This window comes from Hirundo rustica, chromosome 1 (assembly GCF_015227805.2).
Source record: "Hirundo rustica isolate bHirRus1 chromosome 1, bHirRus1.pri.v3, whole genome shotgun sequence".
Taxonomy (NCBI): Eukaryota; Metazoa; Chordata; class Aves; order Passeriformes; family Hirundinidae; genus Hirundo; species Hirundo rustica.
The window spans coordinates 123,487,156-123,502,834 of NC_053450.1; the positions used below are offsets into that span (position 1 = coordinate 123,487,156).

At 38.1% G+C, this 15,679-nt stretch overlaps 1 protein-coding gene across 4 annotated transcripts in view; it reads left to right on the forward strand.

The window, feature by feature from the left end:
* OSBPL3 (oxysterol binding protein like 3) overlaps nt 1-15,679 on the forward strand; it is an 81,232-nt gene that overhangs the window by 63,428 nt on the left and 2,125 nt on the right. For all 4 annotated transcript variants that reach the window (XM_040075895.2, XM_040075906.2, XM_058422624.1 and 1 more), the window contains 8 exons: nt 2,345-2,595; nt 4,495-4,632; nt 7,349-7,412; nt 9,861-9,939; nt 11,927-12,071; nt 13,499-13,643; nt 14,321-14,447; nt 14,980-15,102. In XM_040075895.2, the coding sequence (XP_039931829.1) occupies nt 2,345-2,595; nt 4,495-4,632; nt 7,349-7,412; nt 9,861-9,939; nt 11,927-12,071; nt 13,499-13,643; nt 14,321-14,447; nt 14,980-15,102 (1,072 nt within the window). The remainder of the gene's footprint in view (nt 1-2,344; nt 2,596-4,494; nt 4,633-7,348; nt 7,413-9,860; nt 9,940-11,926; nt 12,072-13,498; nt 13,644-14,320; nt 14,448-14,979; nt 15,103-15,679) is intronic.

Consider the following 15,679-nt stretch of genomic DNA (forward strand, 5'->3'; position numbering starts at 1 on the left):
TTTCTTACTAGCAGCTGTTTTCTCATCATGTCCAAGGACCAGCAGATTCCTATAAACTTGGGCAGTTTGATATGTATTCTGTGACTGTTCAAAATGAAGAATTTTTAATTTTTTCCTTTAAGATAGAAAAGAATGCAAATAAATTGATCTCATGATCTAGACCTTAGAAAGCTGTATTAATGTAGCAGTTCATCCTTCTCTAACAAAGACTGTCACTGAAGCTCTTCAGTATAAGAAGCACATCTGCATGCTTCTGGTACCTGCTATTTCCGTGCTTTGGGCAGCCTGCCACTGCCATTAATAGAAAACTGGATGTCTTTTTCCTACAGGGCTTTAGCTGCACCATAAATTGTGGGATTATGACAAAATCCTCTGGCCACTGTAATGCAGAAGGTCAGATCAGACGTTGATAATAGTCCAGTTTGGCCTTGAAAGTCATTGACTCTAACTGGAGGTCAGATGTCTAAACCTCCTTCGGCATTCATCCTGTCTGTCACAGCTCTTACAAACCAGGACTGCCTGGGCCTTTCTGTAATGGAGACTAGGCAAAGTTCACTGCTTAGAAAACTTGGCATATGAGTATAGAAGTTCTTTCTCTACTCTGTTTTTTTCAGTAGCTTACCTCAATTAATGGACTGTTCCAGAATATGTAAATGAGTCAATTGGTATTCTGCTTTTAATCAGAAGTGTCAAAAGACATAGCCAAATCCCATTTCTGGGAGCTCTGTTAAACAAGGATAAATTTTTAGCATTTACCTTGTTTCTGAGGTATTTAAGGGAACATCCTTCTCTTTGGCCACTTTTGATATGAAATAAATTCTTCCAATAGGAGGTATAGAACTCAGCTTCTTAACTCTCAACAGTATGATTGTTACAAGTAGATTTTTTTTGACTCTTAGTGCCCATGCCATTTTTAAGCAAAAAGATACAGGAAAGGGACTGCAAATAGTTCACCTGACCTTGTTAAAGTAACTCAGTCATATGAGGTATTAAGACTTCTTGTTTGCCAGTGGCAGGAAAGGAGGAAACTCCTTCCTCAGAACTCTGAGGCTATTGATTACCCTTTAAAAGCTTCATGTGAGGTTTGAGCTGGGAGGCATGGCAGGCGTGGAGAAGTTTGTCCTTGTGGTCACCTGTCCTTTTTGGTCACTGCTGTTAAGCACTGCTGATACCATGCTTATGTCAGTGGCAGAGAAGAGGAAGTACTGGTGAAGTGCATTTAAGGGCAGGGATTCTTCAGGCATGTGTAGCACAGAAAGAGATGTGCTACCCAGTGTGGGTTTAATTCCTTCAAGACAGAGCTGTGTGAGGAAAGCCAGAAAAGGACAGGGGTTGACAGATTGGGGATATGCCTGAATGTCTCCAAATAGTAACTGATCCTAAGGCAGGAGCTTCCTAGGTTCTTCTGAGGATGTGGAAAGATAAAATATGTTCTTGTAGTGGCAATCACATTCCTCTCTGAAACAAAAGTGATGTACTGCTAAGCAATATAATCGCTTCAGACTAGTGCCTGTTGTGGAAGCTTGTGAGCTCTATTTGGATTTTGCTACAAATCCTGTCATGGCACACTTAGAACTATTTATCCTGTTCTGATTGCTTTGATATAGCAACACAGACTTCAGATGTTCATGTCAAGGAGTCATGAGTTGAGTCTTTTTTTTTTTTTTTTTATTATTATTTTTTATTCAGCAAACCCATAGCTCTACAGTTGCTTCAGCTTTTCCATCCTTTAAAACACGTCAGTTCTCCATTAATGTATGGGCGTATCTCAAAGTAACATCACTAAGTTTAAATGCTATGGAGAGCAACGTGGAGAAGCCTGAATGTAAATTTGTGGTACAGTAAATTTCCCTGGTAGGAGTATGCGAAAAAGCAGGAAAAGATCAGTAGGAGTAGTTATTATCCTTGCATCTGTAAGTCACATCTCGCCTTCTGAGAAGTGTCAACTTAATTAAAGCTCTGTCAAGGAAGAAGGTTTTATGTCCCCTAAACAGATAGGAATCCATCATCTCTGTTACAAATAAAATAGTTACAATATTTACTATTTGAAATTCAGTGTAAAGTCTGAGCCTTTTCTTACACACTTTAAGGGAAAAGAAGGTCATTTTTATGCATCTCTTGTACTTGGCATTTTACTTCCGTTAATGTACATAAAATGTTATTCTTAATTCTGTCATTTTTATAACAGGCTATCTTCGAACCACAAGTGAAATACTTAAATGTATCGTGGGCGGGAGGAAGTTTTGACAGAGGAAAAGATGGTTGCATTTTAATGTATGTTTGCAAAGGGGATGAAACTAAGGAAATGTGAATTTAATTGTTCTGCCACTTCCTTCCTTTTCAGATTGTATTTCTGAAAGCGGAATTGGATGCAATTCTAAACGGAGAACATGTTTACCGGCTCCATGTCCTAACACAAGTAACATCAGCCTATGGAATATCCTGAGGAATAACATAGGAAAGGATCTCTCCAAAGTGGCCATGCCCGTTGAGTTAAATGAGCCACTAAACACCCTGCAGCGCCTCTGCGAGGAGCTGGAGTACAGCGAGCTCCTGGATAAAGCAGCGCACACACCAAACCCCTTTGAGCGGATGGTAAATGCCTCCTTCCAAATGCTTAGGAACATCCAATAGAATTAGAATAGAGTAAGCATAAAAGCAGTGCTGAGGAAATGAAGATGTTCTATTCCGTTGTTTTGTTTCTCTCAGCTGAGAGGCAAACTCTCCAAACGTGTCTGTACATACTCACACAGCTACTGTTTTTGACTCTTCTGCTCCATTTCTGTTGCTGTTTCAGAAAGTATCTCTCTTCTCAAGTACCTTGCTGTTCTGCAAGTTTAAAACAAAAAAGAAGTTGAGTTCTGTTTTGCAGCTCTTGCTCTCTAATATTAAAAATTTACAGCAAAAAGGAAGTAGGGGATTGAACTTCCCTCTCATAGATGAAAGCTGATCTGTTTCAAGGGTGTCTGATCTGGTGTTTGTTCATAGAGATGCTGGATCTTCCAGCCCTACATGACTGTAATATCTCTTTATTAACTAAATGAGCTCCATGGTTTTTTATTAACTGGTTTTCTGAAGTTTTTTTTGTTTATCCAAAATGTTCAGGATCTCAAAACCAGGCTGTATGCCCTGTGTTGGGTACAACAATGATGACATCTTATGCCAGTGCAGAACCCTGAATTCTGCATTTGGCAAAAGAACAAGAGAGAAACGCATTTTAGTTGTTCTGCTTCCAGGTGTACAAGAGCTACTTAACATGCAAGCCTATAAATAAAGGATTAGAAGCTCCCTAAATTCTCTTAAATGGAAGATACAGATTTTTCCATAAACTGAATTAAGCCTTTTCAACTCAATATATCTTATCTCAAAATGAGGTTATTAAAGAGAGTAGGTAGTCATGTTACAAATACTGCTTGAAAAGCCTCTTTCTTCATTCTGACCCTTTCAAGGGTTACAATTTGGGGCCTATTCCCAGGATGTGGTCATTCACTGGGGATTGCAGTCCACAGCTTTTTTTGTTCTCTTGAGAACATATGCTAAAAGGAAAAGGAAACGAGCAGCAGTTGTTCAAAAGGGAGGGAAAAGAAGCCTTTTCCCTCCTCCCCACACCCAAGCATCTGGAAATTACCTCACACTGGTGTATTCTTTGCCTTTGAGAAATTCCTGAAGCAAAATTTAATGCTAGCTGTTGCATAGTAATTGCAATAGTTCATAAAATTGCATATCCTCAGTGGATTTGTTTTCTGAAACTGTGAAAAGAGAGTGTCTACACTTTCACAGGATGAGGAAAAGGGAATGAAAAGAGGAGAAGGAGTGTTACAAAAGAGACTTGAATCAAACAACCCTGAATTCTAATTCCTCATATTATGCTTGAGTTGACTGCAAAAATTTGGAAGGCGTGTCAGTCATGATCAACAGTTTCATGATTAGGGTAATAGCACCCAGTAGATAAAAAACAATTTAAGTCAAACACCATTAGAAATAACAAATTTGGTGAAAACTCATCCAATACTTCCTGTGCTATATTTATAAAAAAGATAGTTGGTACATTTATGGAGTCACAGATACAACTATAAAAAACAATTATTATACAAAATTTAACAGTGACTTTTAAGGTTACTTCTTTGAACTGTGTTGCAGAATGCTAAACTGTTTCAGGCACTTTTCAGAAATGCTGTTTTCAGTTGATGAAATTTGCAGTATCTGACCCTAATAATTCTATCCCTGACTGTTTCAGGCACTTTTCAGAAATGCTGTTTTCAGTTGATGAAATTTGCAGTATCTGACCCTAATAATTCTATCCCTGACCTATTGAATGACTCTGAAAATTGAATAATCCTCTAATGTGTGAATTAGGGCTTAGCTTGCAGGAGGCGTGCATGTTTATAGCCTGCAAATGAAGGGGAAAATACAGAATCAGGATAAAGTTTACTTTTATTTTTTTTGTGTCTGTTGTAAATTAATTAATCTAAGTCCCAAATATGTACTTCCCAGGTATACATAGCTGCCTTTGCAGTCTCTGCCTATGCATCCAGTTACTACCGAGCTGGAAGTAAGCCATTTAATCCTGTGCTGGGAGAAACCTACGAATGTATTCGTGAAGATAAGGGTTTCCAGTTCTTTGCAGAACAGGTATTGTATGCTGCAGCCCTTAAAATTGCCACTCGATACACTGCTGAATTCTAAATGTGTGGCTGGAATCCCCTAGAATTAATGGCAAAATACAAGATTGCTTTACATTACCTGATCCCAGCAAAACCCAAGGGATCTTGCTGAATTATAAACAAAGGGAATTGTTTTTTGAGGAAAGTCTGCTAAGTCTGGCATGGAACATCACAACCAGCAGCTGACACTCGAGGAGCAAAGGCTGGCAGGCTGCCTGCTCCAGTAACAGGATAGCTTGGTTAAGTAGAGTGCAATTCCCCATGCTGAAATCTGATCACGACTGCAACAGAAGTTTACATTCTTGTCATTTTCTTTTGTGTGTGATCATTGAAAATACTGTACCTTCACCTTCTTTTATAACAAATGTATCCCTTGTGTGAATCAATCAACCAGAAGTATTTCTTTCCAGTGGCACCATGACTATTTCTGCTTCCTGTCCAAATACTTAGTAGATGAAGTCTTTCAAATCTGCTACCACAGCTGAGCAGGTGAAGGATGTATACAGCACATCTTGGTCTTAGTGTTTATGAAGATAATTCCTCAGTAGGAGAATAATTATTAAGTATGGGTGAAAAATACTAAATTTAAACCAGCCAGGTAGAATTGCTAAACTTGAAGCATATGTTAAAAAGAGATAAAACTCAAATACCTGGTGCCTAGAAAAGTAGGATGACTGAAAGCTGTCCTATTCTGTCTAGACATAACAAAAAAACTACAAAAAGTGCAAGGGGGCAAAGGTGTGCAACCTAGAAATTTGATAAGAGAAAGACTTCTAAGAGGCTTCCTTTAGGAAATGAAAAGTGCTTTTGACAGCCTGTGAAGGTACAACATTTTGCACATTATGTTTTAGAACTGACAAAAAGGAATGTTATGTGATCTTTCCTTCGTCTCAGGAAATGGCACAGGCAAGAGTAAAAATAAGGAGGGGGGAAAAAACCCAACCAAAAGTAATACAGTCAAAGCAAGAATCAAATTTAAAGTTCATTTATCTGGTTCATCATTGTGCTACTTCAGTACTAAGTTGATGCATGTAGAGCACTGCAAGTACCAGCAAATTTGAGTAACAAAGTGGTGAATAAAGGTTAGTACTGAGTTTAATGTTACACGGAATTAAAGGAAGATATTTTCACTTGAATATTGGGTAAACTAGTACAAAGACTAGATTTATAAAGAATAATTTTGCTACATGAGCGGGCTTGTGCCATTAACAACTGTTGTTCTAATACGAGAAATAAGGGAAGTGAGTTTATAGAGTGGTAAAGTTACTGTAAGAATATGGGGTGGAGAAATACTAGGAACAGAGGGCAGTATATGAGGAAAGAAATTTAATGCAGCTTGCAAGATTAAATACTTCTCTTTACATCAGGAACAGTGGCTTATTGCTTGCACAAACATTTTGATGCTCACTCCAGATACCTTGTTAGTGCAGGCAGAATGTAATTCATGGGATAGACTGACAGAAGATACAAAATAACAAAGATTCTGTTTTATCACTAGTGAGTTTAGAATAACTCGTGTTAGCACCATGACCTTACTCTGGAATTATAACAGTTCAAGTGAGAGCTAAATTTAACCCATGTATTATAGTGACATCTGGGGTTAATCTGAGTGCAGTATGTAAGAGAGAGAGAGAATTGCTCTTGCTGGATTAGGCCAGAGCTGAGAGTAATAAATACTTTCTTTTTTTTTTTTAACCCAAGTAGAGGGTGTTCAATAAATAACTGGATGCCCATGGAAAAAAAAAAAATGCTCAGGAAGAGATTTGTGAAATGAGTAAAAAAAAAAAAAAAAAGCTTATTTGAGCCATGTAGATGGTTAAGAAATTAAATCCATAGTGAAAAATAGCAATTTGACTTGAAAATAAAGTTGCCCCAGGAACAGTAGGTGTTACACATGTAAAAGCTGGTCCTGGTCAGTTGTGAGTTGTGTTCACCCAGAAGGGAGAATTCAAGTCGAGGACGAGTGGCTGCTTTCACTTTGTGCTTTTATTTACTGTTGCATTTTAATTGAATTGTTTATTTGCTCATAGACCTAGCTTTGCTAGTTTGGTGGTTGCCCTAATTTGTGCACATGCCATTGCCCAAAGCTGATGAAATGCAGTGCGTGTGGTTAGAGTTTCACACTAGAAACACCTGGGGTGTCACTGCTGCAGTAGTAGGGATTGCTGGATGGAATTTCCTGGCTTGATATCTTCACCCCTGGCCCACTTAGAGATGCTGATCACTATCTCCTCCCTCATATTCAGGCTCTTGTGGTTATTTGCTGTACAGAAGCGTTTGGCCCTTTGTTGTGTTTTCGGTTAAGTTTTTTGAAAATTTTTGTCCATGCACTCAAAGTGTGTTTTTTGTTCATCTGTTAAGAGGTCCTAAGGGTAAATTTAATTATCACCGTAGAGACAATGTACAAAGTATATAGCTAGATTTTCACTCAAGCAAAATCTCAGGCCTTTGAAAATAAGTGTTTCCCATTTCTTTCAAGATTTCTTAGGTCTGAGAACGTTTATTAATCTCACTGCCTCCCTCTTCAGGACACAACTGCAAAGGCAAAACTAATGATCGAATTGTGAATGCCATATGGGAATGAAGGAGAAAACAAACTAAAAGAAGCCAAACCAAAGTGACTGTTCAAGTGTTCATATGTTAATCTTTTTTTCCCCCCCTCTCTTTTCATGTCTTGCTATTAGGTCAGTCACCACCCACCTATTTCTGCATGCCATGCTGAATCTGTGAATTTTGCTTTTTGGCAAGGTAACTCTTCAGTCTATCATTTACTTTTGCAGTGTTCATAATGTTTTCATTGTATGTCTAACACAAAATATCCAGAAATTAGGAAAAGCTGAAATTTCTTGCCTAAATTTGTATGAGAATGGTTTTATGAAATGTTAGCCTATACTTACTTGCATGCTTCTTACTTGGATCTTATGCCATTATAAAAATTCTCAAGATGTTTTGATTTGTTTGGATTTTTTTCATGTAGCATTAATTGATTATTATTTTCATGTACAAATACCTGCTCTTCTTTGAAATCAGGTTTGTTAGGGGTTTTTGGGGGGATGTTGTTCTTTAGTAAGGAAGAATTGTATGTCAAGATACTTATAAAACAAACAAGCTTGAAAAAAGCATGAAAAAATTACAAGTTAAATCCTGAACCTTGGCAAATCTTGTAAACCTGCTCTGAAGGCAATTTTCGAAAATGAGCATAACAGCAAGGATAAATACATTTACCTTCTCTTTCTCTGCTAGCATTATTACAGGATGCAAGATTTTGTGCTATTTGATGACTAATTTTCTTTTCAAAAGATGTGTGTTGGAGCTTTGTTTGCTGTGTACTGCTAGTGAAGGTATCAGCCAGTAACAGTACCTGTGTGGTTAGATAATTGGGGAGTGTACACAAAACATACCCATGCCTTTTAACTCACTTAAAATCCTTTACCCAGGGGTTTGTCAAATCACAGTAGCCATATTGTAATATATATTTTTTTTCTGATTGGCTCTGCTTACTTGATTATAGTTATTACAGACGGAGCCATACTGAACAGATATTGGAACTCATTAGTCTGGGTTTTATTATTCTGTGTAATTCTTTGCTTTGTAAACAAATACAGGGACACAAGAATCCTTTTGTTCTAAGCATCTTTGTGCTAAGATGACCAAAAATTTATTCCATAACTCGGATACTGTATAAATAAGACTAGATAGCAGCCTGTCTTAATAAAAATAGATGAGACCAATTTGTTTAACAGATCTTGACAACTGTTATCATTCAAATATTTTAACATTTTCATTTAGAGAATAAAGTTCTTCTCATGAGAGCTGAGAATCTGATTCATGTGAGAGTCTGAGATTTGGTCTTGATAAGCACAGGACATTCAATCAGGCTGCAGCAGGGCTTAAGGGTTTTTGTTTGCTTTGTTTTTAAATATAGCTAGCTGAGCTTATGGAAGGGCTAGACACTGATTTTTTCCATTGTAAAGGCAATTTTTAAATGCTGCGACCTCTTGTAATGAGGCTGTATTAACTTACGTGGAAAGATTAACACCAATTTAATCATAAAGGCAACTTGTCAGTGAGTTCAGTTCTTTCTGTGTGCAAAGACCTTTTACTGTGTCACCTTCTCAGCTGAAAAGGAGACAGCAACATTGCCAGAGTAGTGCTGTCATCCCAGAGACACTGACCTTTGTTCATGTGTTCCTTCACCATGAAATCTCCCAATCATGTCTAGTGAACGAGAAGACTGGGCTCTGACAGGGACCCATAGTTTGGAAATAGCTTTCCATGACTTATAAAGCTCACTCTCCTTTTGCAGAGGAGTGTTGACACATGAGCAGTGGAAATGAAGGGAGTTTCAGCTATTACAGCATCTGTGCCTTAATTAGCGTGAGCATAGCTTTGAAATAACACTTTGCTTTTTCTCTTCTGTCCTAAAATTATTGTGTGATCAAGCTGAATTTTTCCCTCTTTTTCAGGTTGGGCAGGGAAGTTCCTAGAGTCTAAAACAGGAAGGGTGCTATTCTCCAGAGCTCCGAAGTTACTATGAAAGTTACTGCCTGATTATCTAGCCCAGTTTAACTGTACACTCCTTTTGCCATGCTCTTCTCTGTTTTTTTTCTCTTCCAGGCGCTTCTGCTCAATAAATCTGGCTAAACTTGCATTGAGTTTTCTTATCTTTTTTATATTTTTGAAGAAATGGCATGAGACTTGGACATGTCTTTCTGTGATTCAAACAAGATTTCAAAAGACCAGTTAAACTTACCAGAGGGAGTTGGACTAAAACCCTCTGCCATTTTGTGCCCTTTGAAACCTTCTTTAGCCTCTTGACTGTGGATGTTGTTGCTATATTTTAGTATTTGAAACTCTGCTTTTTTTTGGAAAATGTCTGCATTCATTCGCTAGCAACAAAATTGCAAACAACCATACGTTGCCTGTAGCATATTCAAATTTCTTTCTTTTGAAAATGTTTTTGGGAAGACTGTTAAACATCTGTTACTTTGCTGTTTAAATAACCATTATGATGAAAATCAAACAAAGCAAAGAGCAATAATAAACCCACCAACCAGTATTTGAAGGTCCCACAACATTCTTTGAATGCTTATGTTGCGCTTTATTTCGAATTTCTTGAAAATAAAGTAGAGCCCGGAAACAGCCTGATTCACCTTCCTGTGAGTAAACCTGTGGTTTTTTTACTTCTTGTTCCAGATGTCAGATGGAAAAACAAATTCTGGGGAAAGTCCATGGAAATTGTTCCAGTTGGCACAACGCACGTAACTCTTCCAGCGTAAGTGCTGCCATTGGGCTCTGCTGTTCATGCACAGGCACAGAGGTTTGCACACACTGGAGCCACATTCATTCGGAGGACAGCAAGCTCTGCTCTGCCCTTTGGAAGGACTAGTGGCTATGATTTAATTTAAACAGAAAAGGGGAGGAAGAAAGACCCCACCAAACCAAAACCAAAAGCATAAATCAGAAACACTGACTCTTTCAAAGGTTATGAAAAACAAACAATGAAAAAAGACCCCATCACTCCTGTGTACCTTGGAAAAAGAAAAGTTGGTATTTTCATACTTCAGTGGAATTTCAACCTTCATGCAATTTAAATGCACAGGAAAAAACTGTAGGGTAAAGGAAGCTATGAATTCTTTTGCTTGAGTACTGAAACTGATAAGTAGAACCTGTTACACATCTGGTGTTTATTATCCAAGGAAGCAGCCACTGCAGTGAAGTGTTGAGTATAGTTGGTTTGCTTCCTTTTGCTTTATTAAATAAAAATCTGCTGTGTTTCGATTCTGGTTTTTCAGAATGCCCATTATTGATGAGCAATTAAAATCCCCTAAAATTTGGCCTATATCCACCATGTTTGTAGAACCAGAGGTCTAAAGGTTGAGTATTGTTCCAATTAAATCTGTTTTCCAATGAGAGAGCACAAAATTAATTAATCTGCCATTGGAAAAAAGGAAAAAAACAAACCAAGAGTTCAAGAACCTAGCACTCATCAAATCAAGCATGCCTTTTTCTTTTAAGTGGATAAAATTGTAGTCTGGTAAGATAGCATCCAAAAGGTAATGTATGAACCGTGCTGTGTTCATAGCACCTGTCCTAAGCTTTGGGATGAAAGGTTTCTAGGATGTGAATGAGCGCTTGGAGCCAAGATAATTAACGTATTAGGGCCTATGAAGGGCTGATGAACTGGGAAGCAGTCTGATTCATATGTGGTCTCCATGTGCTGGTTTGTATCCCTGTGTATTTGATACAGAATAGTGTGCAAAGAAAAGATGCTGAGGCTATATGGAAAAAATTAGGCATTAGTATTAAGGTTCATTTTGAAACAATTACATTTTTTTACCATTTATGATAACATGGGACATGCATAGGTAAGGGCAGAAAAACAACTTACTATGAGATAAATTGGCTGCATATCTGCTAGTCTGTACAAACTGTCCTTGTGTGTGCCCTTACAAAGCAGCAAGTGAAAGCAAGTGGTTAAAAGGAGGTAGGTAAAGATTCTAATAACTTCTAATAGGTAAAGATTCTAATAACAGGACGTGCGTGAAGCACTTGCTGTGCAGAAACTGGTGCTTTGCAAGTTTATATTTTACCTTACCAGTAGTGAGTTGGCCATCCATACCCAGAAGAAACTGTAGAATCTATGTCTCCATGAGACTTTCCTTTCCTTGATGCTTTATAAATCTGTTTTTATAAGAGCATCTCCTTCTTTCATAAAAGATAAAATGTTGTATCCCCTATTGGTATTTGTTTATCTCTCCCTGTCTGCTGATTCCCAGTGTGCAACTGCATCTTGAACTGCCTGGTGAGAACTTTTGCTCTTGCTAAAGCGCACATATTAGGCTCAGCCTTGAGAGCTGGAGCCAAGCTTATTCCTCTCAGTACATGTTCAGATCACTCTGGTGGCCCAAGTCCTTGTGTTTTCCATCCATCACTGTGTTACAAGCTTGGAATGGGCATCTCAGACTGTAGAAGATACCAGAATGAATACTTCTGGAAAACTTAAAACTAGTTAGAAGGATAAGTAAATTGAGATAAAACTGAATTCAAGACTGAAGTATATAGCAGAAGTGAAAAGAATTTTCTGGGAGGTGGGATTGTTTGTTTTTGAGAAGGTTGGAACAAGAAGATGAAGCATTCTAGTAAAAAAAGAATAGTTTATTTGGTTTCGCTAATCAAGTTCTCTGCAATTTTTTTTTCCTCAAGTTTGAGCTCACTTGAACAAGGCATGAGACTTTTCTTGTGTGTATTTTTCCTTACAGTTTTAAAGACCATTTTGCATGGAACAAGGTGACATCCTGCATCCATAACATCTTAAGTGGGCAAAGATGGATTGAACACTACGGAGAGATCATCATAAAAAATCTTAATGATGACACGTGCCACTGCAAACTGACATTCATAAAGGTAACCACAGCAATGCTGGCACTGCCTTTTCACAGCACAGCAGTGGGAGGATGCTCTCTGCTGAAGCTCAGTCCTTCTGCTTCCAAGCTGTAATTACCTGGGATTGCTTGAAAACTGTAACTTCCAAGGAACTGCCACTCACTAGACAAAAAAAGAGAAGCAACAGCTTTCTTGAGTGATTCCACTGGAAATGGAGGAATTACGAGGAAAGGAATATCATGGAAAACCTAGTCTGGGTTTGATGAGAGATGTAGGCACAAGGTGTCTACTTACAGCGGTTTACCACATGCCTCCTTCTAACCCACTGGCACATCTGTGGTTGCATTCATTTAGCAGCTGTAGGACCAGTGTTTATGCAGGGTTCTTCTCCTGATGCACTTTTCTAGCCCTTTGCAGGTACTCAGAGGAGTTTAAGAAGTTGTGGTGTTACTCCAAGCTTTTGCTTCAGTACAACTACAATATATATGAGTTCTTCAGAAACTGTCTTTTTGACTGAACTTAAATTCCATTTTTGGCAATAGATGACTTCATAGTAAAGGAAAATCAATGAAAATGTAAAGCCGTGCCAAAATTTCTAAACTGAGAAATAGTTTTATAAATGTGGTGGTTTAGCATAGATGTAAGTTTGGGGTTTTTTTTTTCCTAAGGAAGTTATAGCAGATGTTAACAGCTTGGCTGACCAATTAAAGAGTTAGATACGCCTCTGGAAAATACCCATATAAATCTTAATCTCATCCTAAGAGACATACCTTAACCTGCATTCTCTGTATCTGATTGATGGAGAAAGGTTCTGCTTGACACAGAACCGACCAAACAGATACAAGGGAAATACTTCAGTGTACCTATGCAGCATGGCATCCTCCCCAGCAAGTTTGGGGTTTTTTATTTGTTTTCCTGAATCCTGTGCTTTCTAAGAAGCATTTAGGGTGATTTTTTTTCCAAGTACTTACTTGAAGGTATTTTAATGTATTTTCAGAGCTGCACTGGATGTTTAAAGTGCAAATATTAAAGACTGTGAGCCTGCAAATCTTAACACCTTTTATACTGTAAACTGTTTAAAGTGGAGATTAGCGTATAAGTTCCTTCTCTTCTTCTGCAAATCTGGGAGACATGTAGATAACCAAGTCAGGACTCAGGGTCAACTGCCTTTGGGCAGAATTCAAAGTCAGCTGTACTTCACCGCATGCTGCCCCTAAAAAAGGGCAAACAAAATAAATACAATTCTCAACATTAGTATTTTAAGAAGTCAACATACTAATAAGTTAGTATTTTAATGATGCTAACAGCAGTTGTTTGCATTTGATATTGTAATACACACCTGAATGAACAGTTTTCTTTGCTCTACAGCCTGATGCTACTGGCATAGGAAAATGCCCTGCACTTGAGCTCTTATGCACTTTCTTTCCCTTTGTTCCTTTTAATTCTAGGCAAAGTATTGGAATCCAAATGCACATGAGATTGAAGGCAGTGTCATGGATAAATCTGGGAAAGTTGTGCATCGACTCTTTGGGAAGTGGCATGAAAGCTTGTACTGTGGGACAACGTCATCTTCAAACTGCATATGGAGAGCAAGTTAGTGATCAGAATGGCTCATGTCCACGTACTGAGATCTTTCTGAGTATAAGCTTAGTGTTTTTGGCTCTATTAGGCCCCAATTTCTTGTTATTTTTCTGTAGAATATTAGATTTTTGTCAGGCATTTAAAAGCTAGATCAGAAAATATATCATTTAAATAATATGAGAACTTGATCCCATGGCTTCCTGCATTTTCTCCATTCTTTCTCATTTTCATATTTGGGCATGAAGTGAGTATTGAGGACTCTAGCAGGAAGGGGGGGAAAAAAAAGGGAAGAGACTCCCCCTACTGCTTGTGCAGAGAAGTGGTGTTTATTTCATGTGTTGAGCACTGGAGGATAGCCCACAAAACTCAGTACTATAATGACAGTGATAGCTGAATTTCTCCCAAGCTTGTGGGGTTTTGTCTACTGTGTTTTGAAAAAACATTATGAAAATAGCATGGCCGTCATCACAGTTGTGCCGTGATTCAGCTGAGAGAACAGAAATCTGTCTTGTTGCTGTGTAATTATCAAGGGGGATGTTCTCTTTTGTCACATTATTAAAAACCTCTTGTTCCCCCAGAAGTGACACTGTGGATCAGACATAAACAAATGACTGGAGGGAGCTTGAAATTTTCCTTCTCAATATAATGGCAGTTAATTTGAATTCTGAACGCACTCTTTTCTTCTGTAGATCCAATGCCTAAAGATTATGAACAGTGGTATGGATTTACACAATTTGCACTGGAGTTAAATGAACTGGACCCACAAACTAGGTCATTACTCCCATCCACTGATACACGTTTTAGGCCAGACCAAAGGTAAGAAGCTTTAACTCTGAAATATTTTCCTTAAATAGTTCTTAATCTTCTGTACACTCACTTTACCCTGAAGTCAGACTCCTTTCTGTGGATAACTGCAACGTGTTTCTATTTTTACATTAATATGTATGTGAAACAGACATTGTAATCACTTATTGAGAGATGGTCTAGTTGTTATGGAAGTGTGTCCTAAAATTGCCTCTTGCATGCTTCGAGGTAACTGCCTTGTTAAAACTTCAGAACTTCAAGTACTGGAGGTTGAACATACTGTATTTGAATAACCAAAAACTGAGACACTTGAAAGTTCTTTCTGCAGTGAAATTTTTACTCTTGCAAAATTCCAAGTAGAAAAATCTAATGCAGCTGTGACTCTGAGCTTGTTACAAGAGTTAGTTTTCCTTAAGTACTTTTTCACAGTGCAGCTGTCTGCAGAGGCAGCTGTTTACCTTTCAAACATTGTGAAATACCTGCTGGAAAGATCAGATTCTTCTGGAGGCAGGAGACCAATTGTCTCATATCACTGCTGCTGCAGGTTTCTAGAAGAAGGGAATATTGAAGGAGCTGAAATACAGAAGCAGAGGATCGAGCAGCTACAGAGAGAACGACGGAAAGTGCTAGAAGAAAACAATCTAGAGCATCAGCCTAGATTTTTCAGGTACTAGATAATAATAAGTATACACTATAATTTATTAAAATTCTTATTATAGATCTGATTCTAAATTGCCATGTGACAGGCTCCAGTTTTTTCGAGGGTTCCTCTATATGCTTTGGTGATGCAGAATACTCCAGACGTAGTTAAAACTCAGAAATACGTATTAGTTTTTTATTAGTGCCCCTGATTTTTTTTTTCTTTTTTTTTTTTTTTTTGCCTTGATGACAGTTGGTATTTAGTCTATATTTGAATTTGCCTGAGTGAATGTAGCATCTTTGATTCTTTGAAGCAAGCTGAAGTAGCTGGATTTAGCTCAATTACCTCTCCTGAAGTTCTGCTGAATTCAGTGGGATTGCCTGATGTGGAAGTGTGCAGAGTTGGAGTCCTTCACTTCCAAGGCTACTTTTGAACATGTTTCCCCTATTTTATGGGGAGAGAATTATTGTTCTGAGGGCACTTTATCTCTTCCTGTTGTAAATCAGTAAAACAGGAGACTTCAGGCATCTAAAGACAAAAAGGAATGCTAGCGAGGATGTGGTCTTTCACCCTCCAGCTTCTCTGTTCTCCTGCAGTGAGAGAG